Here is a 16,738-nt window from a genome sequence, read left to right on the forward strand (position 1 = left end):
TCATTCGAATCAAAACATTGAAATGTTTCAATAATAATAGATGAGTTTGGTACTTGGGCGTGCACTCTTGTGAGACATGAATGCCTGAATTTGAGTTAACTACAAACTAATCTTTATGAAATTCTTCAAGCATTTCACAACCCAATATATAGTACTTCGTATAATACAGCAAGTTGAAAACAATTTAACAAGTTTATTTTTCATTAGCAAAAGAATTCTCAAACATATACTAGTGAACTCAAACTAGTAAAATATTTTTATGTGATCCATGTCATTATTGGGCCTATTGGCCAAGCCTAGTAAACTCACACTAGTAAGAAAGGCGTGCATAAACCAGTAGCTTAAGCAAGCCTCCTGCTCAAACTCGGCGCAATATCAGTCAAGAAATAATAGTACAGAGCTTGCAGAAACAGATATCAGTATGCCAGCAGGCCAATAAAAATTGCTACCCTCGAATCAACCTCGTTCAATTGATCAGCTTCCTTGACTCTAAGAAACAATAGCCAGCAATGCATCCAATTCCATAAGCTAGTTACATAAGCTCCTGCAAGGATGGATGTTAAGCATAAGGATTTCGGGCTTTAGCGGGTGACAACTATTCCTGATTAGATTTGTACTGTTCCTAAGACCATTAGCCTCAGCTAGCCATAAAAAACTAATGGCAATTGTGTACATTGTTAGATAACAGAACTAGAAAACTTGCCTCATATCTTTAATGGGGTATAGTTTGTCAATCCTTAAGCGATGATTTGTTAAGTCCCTTCTGTATGCGATATCCAGATGCTGCACTTGTCGGAGGAAAGGCTGCTAAGTAATAATCACAAGTTCACTTACACAGGAACATAAACAAGACCAGTAATGAAATTTAAAATGAATCAAAACCTTGCAGCATCCCAATGCTTCCGATGATGGAAACAGCATATATCCCTTGAGGTTGTGACCTTCAAGTCCTGTAAAAACAAATTTCAAACACAAAGAAATTATAGTTAGCCTGTTGGAAAGGCAAATCATCCTTATTGTAGCAGCGTGATGATATATTTGAAACACCTATCACTTAAGTCTAAAAATAAAATGTACTAAGTTCTATCTGAGCTATCCCTTCCATTATTGAGCTTTAGATTTTGACCATTAACATAGTTCAGTACATAATTATATATCATTTGAACAATAGTCCATAAGACTTATTTTGATATGAATAAACAAAGACACTTCTTTGGCAAAGACACACGAAAACATTACTGCTCCTCTGCCTCAGAACTGCAGAGTTAGTCAGCTGATAAACCAACAATTTAAACCTAAGATCAGCTTCTAAAAACAAACTAAAGCTAGCAACTTGAATGACATGGCTAATAAGCTTCACTAGAAGAAAAGAGGAAGACAGAAAACAGTACACAATTTTTATTCTTTCGAAGGACAAACCTTGGTGAAAACTGAACACCCCATCAATTATCAAGGTAGTAACAAGTCCCTGCTGATTTCTGTTCCCTATCCTTTGCGGAATCAAGCTTGTTAATCCTTGTTCGATAATTAGTTGGGTCCTTTCTGAATGTAATATCCAGATGCTGCAATTTTTTCGAGCAATAGGTGACATAAATTATAGTTCACTAGTCCATATAGCATAAACATGATTAAGATGTAGAAAGAAATTCAAACTAACCGATAAGAAAAGATTCATTCCCTTCAACAACGACTGAGGAGAGGTTGCAGTACAATCCACCGATGGTGTCCCTTCATAAAAAATTACTCTGTCTGCAAGATATGTTGCCATTATGATATCATGCTCAACAACAAATGCAGTCTTTTTGGCATGGAGAATAAATCTCTTTATCAACTTTGAAGCCACAATACGCTGCTCAGAATCCAGATATGCACTTGGTTCATCTATCAAATAAATGTCTGCAGGCTGCATGAGTACAAAATGGTTAGTATTAACTGTGTCATACTTCTTATGAAACATACATTTCAGCCATTCACTTAAGCAAAAAATAAGGATCCATATAAAGGCAGTCGATAAACAATATAGCATGGTGTAGAGACCTCTTGTCATCTAAAGATGCTAAAGGGTAAAGAACATGTATCTTCACAAAATGTACTACAATATATACTCAATGATTCGACACATGAATCACAAAACAATAGCCACAGACTGAGACATAAGCAAGAGGGAGAACAGATACAGGAAATTAGCTAACAAGTCTACCTTTCCTAGACACACAGCTAATGCAACTCTCTGCAATTCTCCACCAGATAGATTTTCGACTTGCTGATCCATTAACTGCTGTATCTGAAGAGGCTTCATGACATCTGAGACAAACTGAGGTAGAGTGTATGAATCCATTATCTTCCTATGTAAGTACTCCCTCACGGAACCTTTGAACGTTGGACTAATCTTCTGGGGCTTGTCAGAAACATTAAATTCAGGTACTTCCACATCCGAAGCTTCCACAGTATCTGGCTTCAATTTACCAGCCTGAAAATTCAAAATTGAAACTAACCTCAGATTAAGTATATATTTCTGAGAAAATTTAAAGATTTATGAAATGAAAAAATTACCAGCATCTTAATAAATGTTGTCTTCCCTGTTCCATTTTCTCCCAGCATCAATCTGTGAATCTGTAAATTCACCTTCCATAACACACATTTTAAAACCACCCAGAGTTTTTGTCATCGTTGGGTATTTGTATAGAGCATGTGACTCAATCTCCTCAGCATTAGGTGTCTCAGCAAACCTGAATATAATCAAACATGAGTTAATTGACAAAATAAAAGAGCTACCGGAAGTATGTTATGTACAAGGAAGCATACCTTGAATGCAAGAGATTCAGCACGAAATCGAAGATTTTCTGTGGGTATGAATCCTGCCAAGAATATATTGATTCCTTCTCTAACAGAATATGGCAGGGTCACAACTCCATATGCACCCGGTTTACCATATAAGCAACAAATAAAGTCTGATAGATAGTCTAAAACACTAAGATCGTGCTCCACGACAATGACATAGCTGAAACACAAAATTAAACAAGGAAAAATCAGCTTATCAGTTACTAGTAGTTATCTTCCTGTACAACTCCAAAAAAGAAGTCAAGAAAGATCAAATGTGAAACTATACCTTTGGGGGTTCAGCAATGATCTGATAACTTTGGCAGCTTTGAGCCTTTGTTTCACATCCAAGTAACTTGAAGGTTCATCAAACATATATATAACACCACTACTCATAGCCACAGCTGCAATCACAAACCTCTGCAGTTCACCCCCTGATAGATCTCCCACTTTACGATCTTCAACTTTATTCAGCTCCAGATCATTGCAGAGAGAAGCCTTCATGTCCTTCTCGTCTATTTTAGCTAAGACCTCTCCAACATTTCCCTGTACTTCATTTGGAATGTTATCCACATACTGCGGCTTGATTTTGGCCTATTCACACATAGACGAGGCAACATTAAACAACAAGAAATGCTCATTCCACATTCAGCACATTATCCATGACACCATCACGAAAAGGACTCACTGACTCAGTAAGTAAATACTGAATGAGTAATACAGTAATCATCATTTCATATCTTTTGGCGTAAGAAAGAACTAGAAGTACAATGAATCAAGAGGGTATAGCCACCTTCAGATTATCTTCCAATATGCGCATAAAATACTTTTGCAGTTCTGATCCGCGGAAATAAGTTAAGATTTCCTGCCAGTTAGGCGGATTCTGCAGAAAAACATACAGTATAAGTATATTCAGTAAATAAGAAAAAGATATCAGGAAGCAATAACAAAAAGTCATCAAAATTAAGCATATTACATCAAATCTCCCCAAATTGGGATTCAATTTTCCAGCCAAAACTTTGAGAGCAGTAGTCTTCCCAATGCCATTTGTTCCCACTAAGCCAAGAACTTGTCCTGGTCTCGGAACAGGTAACCTGTAATTAAGAAACTCTACAGTTAAGACCTCAAAAGAATTAAAAGAATCCATCGTGAACACACCACATATCAACTAACTAACCTATGTAATTTGAAGGTGTTGGGGCCATAACGATGTGTTGTATCTTTGTTCAGATCTTTCGGAAGATTAATGATCTGAATTGCTCCAAAAGGACATTTCTGCATCCATCAATCCACAATCAAAACAAAAGTAATAATCAAACACGCTGAACAACCATAATACATCATGTGCATGTGAGGACATATGTGTATGAGTTAGTGTAAACAATGATAAGTAGCACAGTTTACAGTGATGACCTGAGTACCAATACCACAACCAATGCACAGTTCCTCTAAAATGAACGCGAGTTTTTTTATCTTGTGTTACTGATCTAATCTCAATACATCGTTTCCCTGAAATTGAGAAAGGCTAATCAGATCCTGTTGGGGCACAGATAGATCATATGGTTTGCAAAGCATATATTTCACTAAGAAAAATAACTCAATACACATAGATATGTTTTTTACACAAGTGTGAGCAAATGAATGCATCATTAACAAATAAAAGTTGGTTTACACAAAAACAATTGCATACCTGTCTGAACAGGACAGCTCTTTTTACACTCCAGACTGCAGTTTTTGGGGTTGCTACGATCAGAGTTCACTATCGCAATACGTGGCAAACGGTCTTTCATCATGACTGTCGTACTTTAGAAGAAGAAAAAACAACAAACTTCAGACTTGACAAGAACAAACAACAACAATAACCAAAAAAAACAACATAATTGTATCATAGACGAAAAATGATTAACAAAAGCTATACATATTACATATATGTTGAGGATCATGGAGTGGAGGGATGGTTTGTCCCTCCATCTCCCCCAGGACTGTCTGGGTTCGATCCCCCTACTGTGACAGGAGGGGCACCCTGTTCTTACCTTTTGAAAAAAAATAAATATATTACATATATGCTTGTAAATCAAACTAAGGTTGTGTTCTATTTACCTGATTTTACGAAGTATAATTTATAAATAGATAGCCGAACTTATTAAACCTGAATTGAATTTATCTAAAATTAAGTGAACTTATCTGAACTTTTGTGAAAATAAGGTGAATAGAACAGACCCTAAGCAAACAACGTAACCTTAAAAAACTAAAAGAACAAAAGAATCAAAGCAGTATATGTATCAAAATACCGTATTACTAATTTGAAAAACAGAAGTTCAATCTATATATAATTATCAACGTACCACAAAACAAACTCTAACAATCACTAATACTAATAATTTTTAGAAGTTATTGTCACATTCAAAAGTCCAAAGCAACTATGACTGAAATTCTTTATAAAATTTGAAACTCTAAAATCAATCAATCAAAGCCTTAATCCCATAATCAATCAAACTCTAGAAATATACAATGTATATTAGAATTCAGATATACAAATTGTTAACTTTTTGACATATAAATTTCATTGACGTATATATATATATATATATATAAAAAATAAAAAAAAAAAAAAAAAAAAAAAAAAAAAAAAGATGGTCCAATGCAAAATTGCGAACTAAAATTAACGAGTTTATGAGTAACACTTAGAAACAATATTTTAATTAAAAGAACGAATATTACATAAACGAATCCTAACCTTTGAGAAAATAAAAGCAATGCTAAGAATAGAGGATGCTGAATTGATGATGATGACGACGAGGAGGACGGGAGCGCTAGGGCGTTGAAGTTATTTGTTTGTTTGTTGACAAATTCCAAAAATTTGTTACAATATCTTGGCATAAGACTTGGAGCTCAAGTAAAACAACTAACCTAAATATTTAAATAAGTAAAATATGGATTATCTAATAAGAAAACTAATTGCTCCGTATTTAAAAGATAAGAAAGAAAATTTCCAATCGCAATCAATTACAATATTTTATGTCAATAGATATGAAATTAATATTAAAGTGTTTTACAAAATATACTTATTTACAAAATAATTTTGTTCAATTACTAGGAAAATCAAATTATACCATAAAATTTACCAAAATAAATAATTGTATTTTTTTTTTTTTTTTTTGAAAGCAATAATTGTAATTTATTAAGTCAATACAGTCATACTACATACAATTTTAGGGTTTTTAGGTTGCTAAAGGTTAATTTTATCAGATTTAACAATATTTGAGGGCCTGTTCATATTTACTGAACTGAACTGAACTGATTGAAGCTGAACTGAACTGAACTGAACTGATTGGAACTGAACTGAACTAAACTGAATTGAGCTGAAATGAATATTTTACGTGAGAGGGAAATTAAAAGCTGAACTGAACTGAACTGAACTGAACTGATTGGAACTGAACTGAACTGAACTGATTGGAGCTGAACTGAACTGAACTGAAATTAAGTAAATGTGAACAGGCCCTGAGTTTTGAAGGTTGGATTTTTTTTTTTTTTCCATTGAAGTACTACTCCCTTCGTCCCTAAATTACATTCCTATTTCTAAATTTACACAGGAATTAAGGAACTTGGAGTAGTCTTAAAACCCATGATTTGAAAGTACAATGTGAATTATAAGTCATTTATTGTTGTTTTTGAATAAAACAAATCATAATGATATTAAATGTTTGCACATGTCATCATCCTTTGAACAGGAAAAAGAATCAATCACATTTATTTATGAAAAATAAAAGGACCAATCAAATTCATTTATTGTGTTACACATGGACTGCAATTGTTCACATAGACCAATCAAATTATGGTTTATGTGCAACCAATTAATTACCAAACAGAAAAGTAATTAAAGTAATATCACATCACACTGATTTAGGGATAATTTGAGGACATTTTGAGAAATAAATTTGGAGAATAAGGATAATTTGGTAAAAATTCACTTGCTAAAAAAAGGAAAATAGGAATGTAATTGAGTGACAGAGAGAGTATGAGATATCAGTTGTAATATGTTTATCACATTACAAAAAGGTCAAAAACTCACCCAAGTCAACTAATATATTTTTAAAAACAATAAGTGACTTGCCATTCAAACTAAACTCCGCCCAATTTTTTTTATTTATTAAAATTATGAGCAATATAAACGCATAAATAGCGCAAAAAGTCAATAGCACAAAAAGTCAATAGGAAAACTACTGTTTTGAAGTCTGCCACCGACTTGATAATGCGTAACTATAAAGTACACGGTAGCTGAACTCAAGTTCGCTTGCCACGATACATGGACATGCATATGAACTACAAGCGTGAGTAAGCGAAACACCATTTTGGACCGAAACATAGATATGTTTCATCAACCACAGCTAAGTTGAATCCGTAGACATGTGTTAAGTTATTGTGACAAGTCAATTGACTAAAACATAAAAATGTTTTCATGTAGTACATCCAAATTGTATACTTGGGGACAGTTTAGACTCAAAACAGCAGCATTTCACGGTTCAAAATAATACTTGGCAGTTGGCACTAGGTATAACACAGATTTTGTATCAACGTAAAGATATATTCTTTGCACCGAAATATATCAAGCACAACATTTTATTCGGCCCCATTAGCAAGAACATTCTAATCTATTTCTGATCCATGTCAAAATTGGCCAAGGCCAAAATCCACTCAAACAGTCACACTAATAACAACGATAAACATGCAGCATAAGAAAACCTCCTGTTGCAGAATTAGTCAAAATAGTAGAGATCATATGCTTCAGAGAATATTAGTACAAAGGCTAGCAGAAACAGGAATCAGTATACGAGCAGGACGATAAAAAATTGCCACCCTCAAACAACCTCTTCCAATCATTCAGTCTCCTAAGCTCCAAGAAACAATAGCCAACATACAATTCCACAGACTCCTGCAAGGATGGTATCAAAAAATAAAGCATCAAATTTGGCTGGTGACGAGAGCAAATCAATTAATACAGAATAACATTATTAATAACAGTTAAGGGTAACTTGTGCAGTCTTGCTTAAGGACAGTGAGGGTAGGGGAAACAGACTAATTAATTATCTGTAAAGGAAAAACCTACATGACATTCACATCAATCATCCAGGAATAATTTGTTGACAGATTTCTGCTCCTTGTCTTTCACGGAGACTAGTTTCTCAATCCTTGGGTGATAATAGCTAGGTCCCCTCTGAATTTGATATCCAATACTGCATGTTTCCATAGGAAAAGGTGATAAGTAATAACCACATGACAGGATCAAAGGCAGACAACAAAATGCATCTAGAGTCAAAACCTTGCAGCATCCCAGTGCATCCGATGCAGGAAACAACAAATCCAAAGGGTAGTGACCATAAACTCCTGTAAAGACAGATTTCAAACACAAGGATTTAAACTTTGGCTGGTGGAAAAGAATATAAATACATTTGTAGCATAGGATAAAAAGGAAACATGTTCCTACGACAATATGACTCTAATGGTAATTTTCAAGTCACCAATCATCAACATCTAAGGCAAAAATCCCTCAATAAATAAACTACTTACAAATATCTGAAACTAATTCACGGAGTCCATTATTCAACAGTTGAATAATTATTTTTCTCAAAACATATTGGTAAAGGTATCCTCATAACCCTTAGAAAACATCCTATTGCATTCCTTGGCAAGGTCATTTCCAATTTTAAAATCTCTTATTCTTCCTCCCTACATATTCTTCCTAGGTATGTTCTCCGTAGTAAATTGTAATTGAGTGTTATTCTGCTATGCGTAAAAGCCTTTTGACAAGAAAAGGAAGCTTTAAAAGCTATGGAAAATTAAAAAATAATAATAAAAACATCTTTGACGACATTGAATGAAGTGCAATACTAGTAGTTCAGATTCCTACACATACTAGTTAATCCTTCTTCGGGAACCCTAAAAGGCAAAAGCTGTTACAAAGACAAACAAAAACAGTACAACATCTCTCCCTCAAATTTGCACTGTTACTAGATAGAACTACAGCATAAACCAAAATATCAGCCTCTAATTACTAACTAAGAGTGAGCAATATAGTTGAATAACAGAGATATTCATTAAAATGAAAATAGGGGGGGGGGGGGGGGGGGGGGGGAAGGGGGAAGAAAGAAAATAATACACAAGTTTTATTCTAGTGAATGACAAACCTTGGTGAAAAGTGAAAACCCCATCAATCATCCAGGTAATAATAAGTCCCTGCTGTTTTCTGCTCCCTGTCCTTCGCAGACTCTAGCTTGTTAATCCTTGGACGATAATTAGTTGGGTCCCTTCTAAATGTGATATCCAGATGCTGCAATAAAAATGAATAAATAAATAAAGTTGATAGAAGTTATAACCGTGAACCAAAATAAGACAGAAAAATATGCAGACTATGCAAAAGGCATTGCAAAGAGTCCAAAATACCAGGAAAGGCTATGTTGATAAAATCCAACTACGATTGATACTTCATAACTTGGTGGATTCAGGTGATATTCAATAAAGTTTTGAAATAGATATGCATGTATAAAAGAAAAGAAGGTGAGGCTTACCGATAAGAAGAGATTCATTCCATTCAACAACGATTGGGGAGAATTGGCAGTACAATCTACCGATGGTATCCCCTCATAAACAACTACTCTGTCTGCTAAATATGTTGCCATTATAAAATCATGTTCAACAACAAATGCAGTCTTCTTGGCATGGAGAATAAATCTCTTTATCACCTTTGAAGCCACTATACGCTGTTCGGAGTCCAGATATGCACTTGGTTCATCTATCAAATAAATATCTGCAGGCTGCATAAGTACAAAATCATTAATCACAAATTGTGCCATCTTATGATAGTTACGAAACATAAAACTCATCCGTTCACTAAGTAGAAAACAAGGATCCATCACAAGATATATGATAAACAGTGTAAAGTTTAAAGACCTCCTGTCATCTATAATTAAAGAACATGCATCTACACAAATTACAACATATTTCTACTGATCCCACATGTATATCATGCAACTGTAACAAAGGACTGACACAATAGAAGGCAGGACAAAGAAAAAGAGACAGGAAACCAGAGGAAGAACTATACCTTTCCCAGACACAAAGTTAATGCAACTCTTTGCAACTCTCCACCAGATAGATTCACAACCTCTTGATCCATTAACTGCTCAATCTGAAGAGGCTTCATGACATCTGAATTAAACTGAGGATGAGTATATGAATCCCTTATCTTCTGATGTAAAAGAGCCCTCACAGAGCCTAGAAATTTTGGACTAATTTTCTGGGGCTTGTAAGAAACGTTAAATTCAGGTACATCCACATCCGAAGACTCCACATCATCAGGCTTTAGTATACCAGCCTGAAAATTCACAATTGAAAGTGTATTCATATCCAAAGCCTTTCAACATAAATCTTGACGTTTGACAATTTTTATTCATTTTCTCTAACCAGGCAACCCGCATTTAAATATATATAAAAAAAAAAAATCAGATCTGTTCAACTCGCAGTTTTTATGTAAAGAGAAATTACCAGCATACGGATAAATGTTGTCTTCCCTGTTCCATTTTCTCCCAGCATCACAATAATCTGTGAATCTGTAAATTCACCTTCCTTGACACACATTTTAAAACCACCGAGAGTTTTTGTCATTGTTGGGTATTTGTATCGAGCATATGTCTCAACTTCCTCAGCATTATCTTGAGGTGTCTCGGCAACCTAAGAAAATCACACATGAGATGACTGACATGTATAGAGAGCAACCAGAAGATATGCATTGTGAAGAATACCTTAAATGTAAGAGATTCATCTCGGAAGCGAAGATTTTCAGTGGGAACAAACCCTGCTAAGAATATATTGATTCCTTCTCTAACAGAGAATGGCAAGGTCACAACTCCATATGCACCCGGTTTACCGTATAAGCAGCAGATGAAGTCTGAAAGATAGTCTAGAACACTAAGATCATGCTCCACAACTATAACATAGCTGAAAACACAAAAATTAAAAAGACAAAAAGAGCTTGAATTAGTTATCTTCCAGTAGAAAGCCCTGAAATAAAGGGTCGCAAAAATCAAATATTGAAAGATACCTTTTGGGGCTCAGCAATGATCTAATAACTCGTGCAGCTTTGAGTCTCTGCTTCACATCCAAGTAACTTGAAGGTTCGTCAAACATATATATTTCACCACTCTGCATAGCCACAACTGCAATGGCAAATCTCTGCAGTTCACCACCAGATAGATCACCCACTTTACGATCAAGAACTTTAGTCAGCTCCAGATCATCACAGAGTACAAGCTTCATGTCTCTCTCATCTTTTTGTTCTAAGACCTCTCCCACATTGCCCTGGACTGCCTTTGGAATATTATCCACATACTGAGGTTTGATATTGGCCTATTCATAGACAAGCATTAGCAAAAAGACAATGAAGAGGCTACAATAAACAAGGATTGCTCACATCTATTATATAATACATTCAGCACGCTACCATAGCACATGCATGAATAAGGGCACAGAGAGAAAAAGGGAAATGAGTAAAACAGTAATAATCAGTTCCAGATTTTGTGTAAAAATGAACTAAAAGTATAATCAACTAAGAGGATATAGCTACCTTCAGATTATCTTCCAATATGCGTGTAAAATAATTTTGCAGTTCCGATCCGCGGAAATATGTTAAGATTTCCTGCCAGTCAGGTGGATTCTGCAGAAAACACATATTATCCCGTAAATATGCAGAAGGTATCAAGAAGCAATAAACAAAATCATCAAAATTCAGCATATTACGCTGAACCTCCCCAAATTGGGCTTCAATTTTCCAGCCAAAACTTTGAGAGCAGTTGACTTCCCAATACCATTTGTTCCCACTAAGCCAAGAACTTGTCCTGGTCTTGGGACAGGTAACCTATAATGAAATAGTTTTGAAATTAAATTCCAAAAGAGTCAAAAGAACCCAGAATCAACAGGACACAAATAAGCTAACCTGTGTAATTTGAAAGTGTTGGGGCCATAACGGTGTGTTGTATCCTTACTCAGATCTTTTGGAAGATTAATGATCTGAATTGCTTCAAAAGGGCATTTCTAAATCCAGATTTTCACAATCAAAACAAAAGAAAAAATCAGGCACACTCAGCAACATAAAATGTGGTAATATTCTCATATAAGCATATAACACATGTGTATGAGTGATAGAGAACAGAGAATAGCAGCATAGTTTATAGTGTTGACCTTGACACAAATACCGCATCCAATGCACAGCTCCTCAGAAATGAAAGCAAGTTTTGTCAATGGGCCAACCTCAATACATAGCTTCCCTGAAATGAAAAAGGTAAAATCATAACAGGTTGGTCACATGTCATAAGGTGTATGAGCATGACTACCAATTCAAAACTCCAGCCACAAACTGACTAGCAAAGACATCATCCAGCCATGACCAAGAGTCCAAACAAAGTTTTGTTAGTTGTCTCATAAGGTTTTTTTCAAAAATAAAAAATAAAAAATAAAAATAAATAAAATAAAAAACACTCTTGGATCGTAAATTGCAAAAAATAAGACACCCTTTCTCTCTCACTCCCACATTGAACCACACAAATATGTGACTATGCATACACAAATAGAAGCATGTAGCACCATACAGATAAAGCAAGATAGAATTTTTGAAATACCGATGCCCAATGACATGATGAATCTAATGAATAGAACCCTCAAACAGCATTCTTAAGTTAATCCATAAGATCAGCGTGCAAATCGTTGCCATTGGAAAGTAGATATTCATTACAATTTTGCATACATTGCAATTATGAAATCATCAATATAGGGAACAAACAAATGCATCATTAAAAGAGATGGACTACAGATTCTACAAGCGCATCATCCAGAATAAACATAAAAGGAAAGAAGTCAATCACGCAGCTGAAGTATATCATTTCCACCACAACAAGAAATCATTGTACACACAAATAATTGCATACCTGTCTTGACCACAGGACAACTCTTTTTGCACTCTTGACGGCACTTCTTTGGCTTACATCGATCCGAGCTCACAATCGCAATACGTGTCAAACGGTCTGACATCTTACTTGCTGTAGAATTGAAGGATGAAATCTACAGACCTGGACCACCAAGAGAGAAAAGAGCAAAAAAATTACCAACACAAATAAGGATCATCACACTACACAAGAGGGGGAAAAGGTAAGACTTGTCATCACTCATGCATTTTGCAAGAGAAAACGCGTAAGGCATCACCATCTACTCTCAGAAAACACGACACCCAGCATTAATAGGGAATAAGTTGCTATATAACCCTATTATACCAAAACTGGAGGTACAACAAAGCAAATTGAATCCAGAGTAAGCCAAACTATAATAAGATCGACATCCCCCATATAAGTATATAACCATCTCAACCTCTCGGAAAACACGACATCCAATTAATAGATAAGTTAATAGCTAAGTATCTAACCCTACATTAAACCTAGAGGTGCAACAAAGCATAATGAATCCAGAGTGTGCCAAGACATGAACAAGCTCGAGATCCAGTCAGGCATAACCACAACCACCTCAGCCACTCGGAAACACGACATCCAACATTGATAGAAAATAAGTTGCCATCTACCGGTGCCAGTCAATAAACAAGGTCGGGATCCAGTTGGCGGTTCAGGCCCGACCCTGAGCAAAAGCAGGGGGCAACCGCCCTGAATCCCGAGAGAAAACTTTCATTATTATGATTCCGTTCAAAAAATAAAGGGTTCTGCAACACATTAGCAACCAAATTACTCAATAATCAATTACTAAAATAACGCTAAATTTCTCTAATTTAATAATATGAACAGAAAAATTCTAGCAACGAGATCGCTCTACATAATCTTTTATAACTTGAGTGAGTATAATCAATAGTTCAAAAATCCACCTTCGAAGAACCCTAAATGGAATATACTGACAATTAAATCAACGATTAATACTAGATAGTGAAATTGATATTCGATAATCAAAGGAAAAAGGATGTTACCTCGGAAGCCGCTTCAACGGAGGAGAGAAAGCTCAAAAGCGGCTTCAATGGAGAATTCGGAGTGCGCTTCAATGGAGGAGAGAGATAGGGGGTGCAGCGAGGCAGCGTAAGCGTGAGAAGGGAGGAAAGAAAATAGACCTAGGAGGAAGGAATATTATTAATGACACGCAAACGCCGAAGATGTAAAAAAATGATCCGACCTGAAAAAAAAGGTGAAAATCAATTTAGGTGATACAGAGTAAAAAAAATCAGGTTGACCCGAACCTTGAGCATAGCCAGCCGTTAATTACGTAGGGTGGTTATCACTTTTTCTTTTTTTTTTTTTTTATTTTTTTTTATTTTTTTTTTTTTTAAGATTGGTTTATTACTTATTAGGAGAAAGAATGTGGAAAAATAATTAAAAAATGAAAAGAGATAAACTTTTACAAAATAAAGCAATAACCTAGTTGTGGAAATAACCGGGTTATAAAGCTTGGTTATTAAGTGAAATAGTACTACTTCCGTATAATAGTGCTAGCTTGCTTGGTCATAAATTGAAAGAGGGAGATTATGCTGTGGGGTTGGGTAAAAGTAGGAGAGAGAAAATATCTAACCATGGTCAATCATTGGGGTACATTAGTTATTAAGTGGCTATAAGTGAGGTGGAAAATAAAGAAATTAATAAAATAAGGGTTTGTTCACATTTACTGAACTAAGTTGAACTGAACTGATTGGAGCTAAACTGAATTGAACTGAAATGAATATTTTATGAGAGAGGGAAATTAAGAGCTGAACTGAACTGATTGGAGCTAAACTGAACTAAACTGAGCTGAAATGAATATTTTATAAGAGAGGAAAATTAAGAGCTGAACTGAAATGAACTGAACTGATTGGAGCTGAACTGAACTGAAATTAAGTAAATGTGAACAGGCCCTAAGTGATAACCACAATAGTTGGCAACCATTGTGTTTACTCTTAACATCAAATCTCATATTTATACCCACAAAAATTACAGACTTGTTAAGCCAGAGCAACTTTTTTCGGATCAAGATCAAATTTTTAATAAAAAATGTAATTTTTAGCTTGCCCAAATTTGCAGTCTGCATATTAGGTCGGGGGTTAGCAGGCCATGCCACGTAGTTAATCACCTCTATCTAAAAGTTATACAAAATACTCGATTAAAATTAAAATAGATTATTCATTTTTTGCGAGAACAATAAAACAAAATTAAAAAATATGTTTAAAAATTAAGTGGCAAAAAGGGAAAACAAAATCTCAATAACAAATCATTTAAACATTAAAATAAGGATAATTTTACGATTGAAAATAATTAATCAATATGAACGAATGAGATTGTAAAATTTGAATTAATCGATTAATAATAAAATAAATTTTCTTTGGGTTTAAAAGTAAACAAATTGATTTTTTTGGTAACTAGAAAAAGCGTGCATCTTAGCTTTATATCCTTTTTTACCTTAAACCGGGGTAAAATTGAAATGATATAACCAGAGAAACCTTAGATCCAAATTCATCTTATATAAAGTTTAGCTAAAAATGATTAGATACTTAATAACCAAACTAGTGTGTGACCCAGGCGATGCCCGGGTTGTTGCTTTGAACACTTATAATTGAATAGATAGGTTCATTCTATATTATTCCAGTTATTCATTATTTATTTATTTATATAATAGTTTTTCATTTAACCTTTAAATAATTTATTTATGGAACAACTCCGGACTACTAAATATATAAGCAAGTCTTTTGTATATAATTTATAATTAATATGATGAAAACGAAGACATAATTATTATCAAAATAATTAAATAAATCAAATTAGTCTATAACAATAGTTAATATTTCTTTTTTGCATTACCTCATCAATAAGCATTATTAGCAAATAATATAATAGATATTTTAAGAATCACAGTCATTAAATGTATGTTCAGATCTCTCTCTCTCTCTATCTCTCTCTCTCTCTCTATATATATATATATATATATATATATGAATCGAGTATAAAAGCACTATTAATCAATAGATGAGATGGTAAAACTTCTAATGCATATTTTTTAGGTTGTCAGTTCAAATCTCATGATAGACATTATTATTAGAATATGCTCATATTTTAATGATGACATGGCACATAAACGTTTTTAGGAACATTTTTTAAGTATAGATTTGACTATAACTGGCCCAAGTCTAACTGAAATTAATTACACATGATAAATTTTACACATTGAATCTGATGTGCACCCAACTCAAAGTGTATCTAAAATCACTTAGACCCAAATAAATACAGGGTTTTAGTAATTTTGTAATTATACAACTTGTATTTACTGGAATTGTTATAAATCAAACCTTGACAATATATGTAACCTAATAGACCTAACTTTTATTTCAATCACCTAATCTATATATTGGTCCAACACGATAATATATGTAACTCAAACAACCCAACTTTATTTAGCCTGAACTACTTTTTAACTAGACCATTTTTATTTTATTTTATTGTTATTGTATACCTTTGTTATGTAATAATGTGTGTGTGAGAGAGAGAGAAAGAAAGGGGGGGGGACTGTTTAATGATGTTCGAATGATTCCAAACTTAGCTTATTCCTTATATGCGTTGGTCTCAAAACAACTCTCCTAACATATTGTTTAAACATTCATATGGATTAGTTGGAGAATCATTCGCTAACGATAATAGGCCCTGTTCACTTCGCCTTAAAAAAATAATATTCAGTAAAAATAATTTCAGTTCAGCAAAAATAAGTTCAATTTAGCAAAAATAATTTTAGTTCAGTAAAAATCAGTAAACCTAAAGAAGAAATATAATGGAAAATCTGTAAAAATAATTTAAGTTCAGCAAAAACAATTTCAGTTCATTAAAAATAATTTCAATTCAGTAAAAATAATTTTAATTCA

At 34.1% G+C, this 16,738-nt stretch overlaps 1 protein-coding gene and 1 pseudogene across 3 annotated transcripts; both read right to left on the minus strand.

The window, feature by feature from the left end:
* Positions 1-882: 882 nt before the first annotated feature.
* Positions 883-4,101, minus strand: LOC145584425 (ABC transporter E family member 2-like; annotated as a pseudogene). Its single transcript, XR_014100355.1, has 10 exons — positions 3,998-4,101; positions 3,797-3,914; positions 3,614-3,703; positions 3,110-3,414; positions 2,805-3,001; positions 2,554-2,727; positions 2,201-2,470; positions 1,658-1,903; positions 1,420-1,562; positions 883-950 (listed from the first exon to the last, which is right to left on the minus strand). The product of XR_014100355.1 is annotated as an ABC transporter E family member 2-like (transcript).
* A 3,352-nt stretch (positions 4,102-7,453) lies between these two features.
* LOC145586714 (ABC transporter E family member 2-like) lies at positions 7,454-13,991 on the minus strand. Of its 2 annotated transcripts, none has more exons than XM_081643616.1 (15): positions 13,835-13,991; positions 12,798-12,938; positions 12,055-12,140; positions 11,810-11,907; positions 11,614-11,731; positions 11,441-11,530; positions 10,919-11,223; positions 10,620-10,815; positions 10,363-10,548; positions 9,923-10,192; positions 9,387-9,632; positions 9,006-9,148; positions 8,141-8,205; positions 7,928-8,054; positions 7,454-7,753 (listed from the first exon to the last, which is right to left on the minus strand). In XM_081643616.1, exons 2-12 carry the CDS (start codon positions 12,898-12,900, stop codon positions 9,029-9,031), a joined length of 1,818 nt encoding a protein of 605 aa, XP_081499742.1. In that variant the 5' UTR covers positions 12,901-12,938; positions 13,835-13,991; the 3' UTR covers positions 7,454-7,753; positions 7,928-8,054; positions 8,141-8,205; positions 9,006-9,028. The 2 variants fall into 2 exon arrangements, with proteins under 2 accessions (XP_081499742.1, XP_081499743.1); XM_081643617.1 differs by having other exon boundaries at positions 12,798-12,908; positions 13,835-13,976.
* Between the last annotated feature and the right edge of the window lie 2,747 nt (positions 13,992-16,738).

Source organism: Chenopodium album, chromosome 16 (assembly GCF_948465745.1).
Source record: "Chenopodium album chromosome 16, dcCheAlbu1.1, whole genome shotgun sequence".
Taxonomy (NCBI): domain Eukaryota; kingdom Viridiplantae; phylum Streptophyta; class Magnoliopsida; order Caryophyllales; family Amaranthaceae; genus Chenopodium; species Chenopodium album.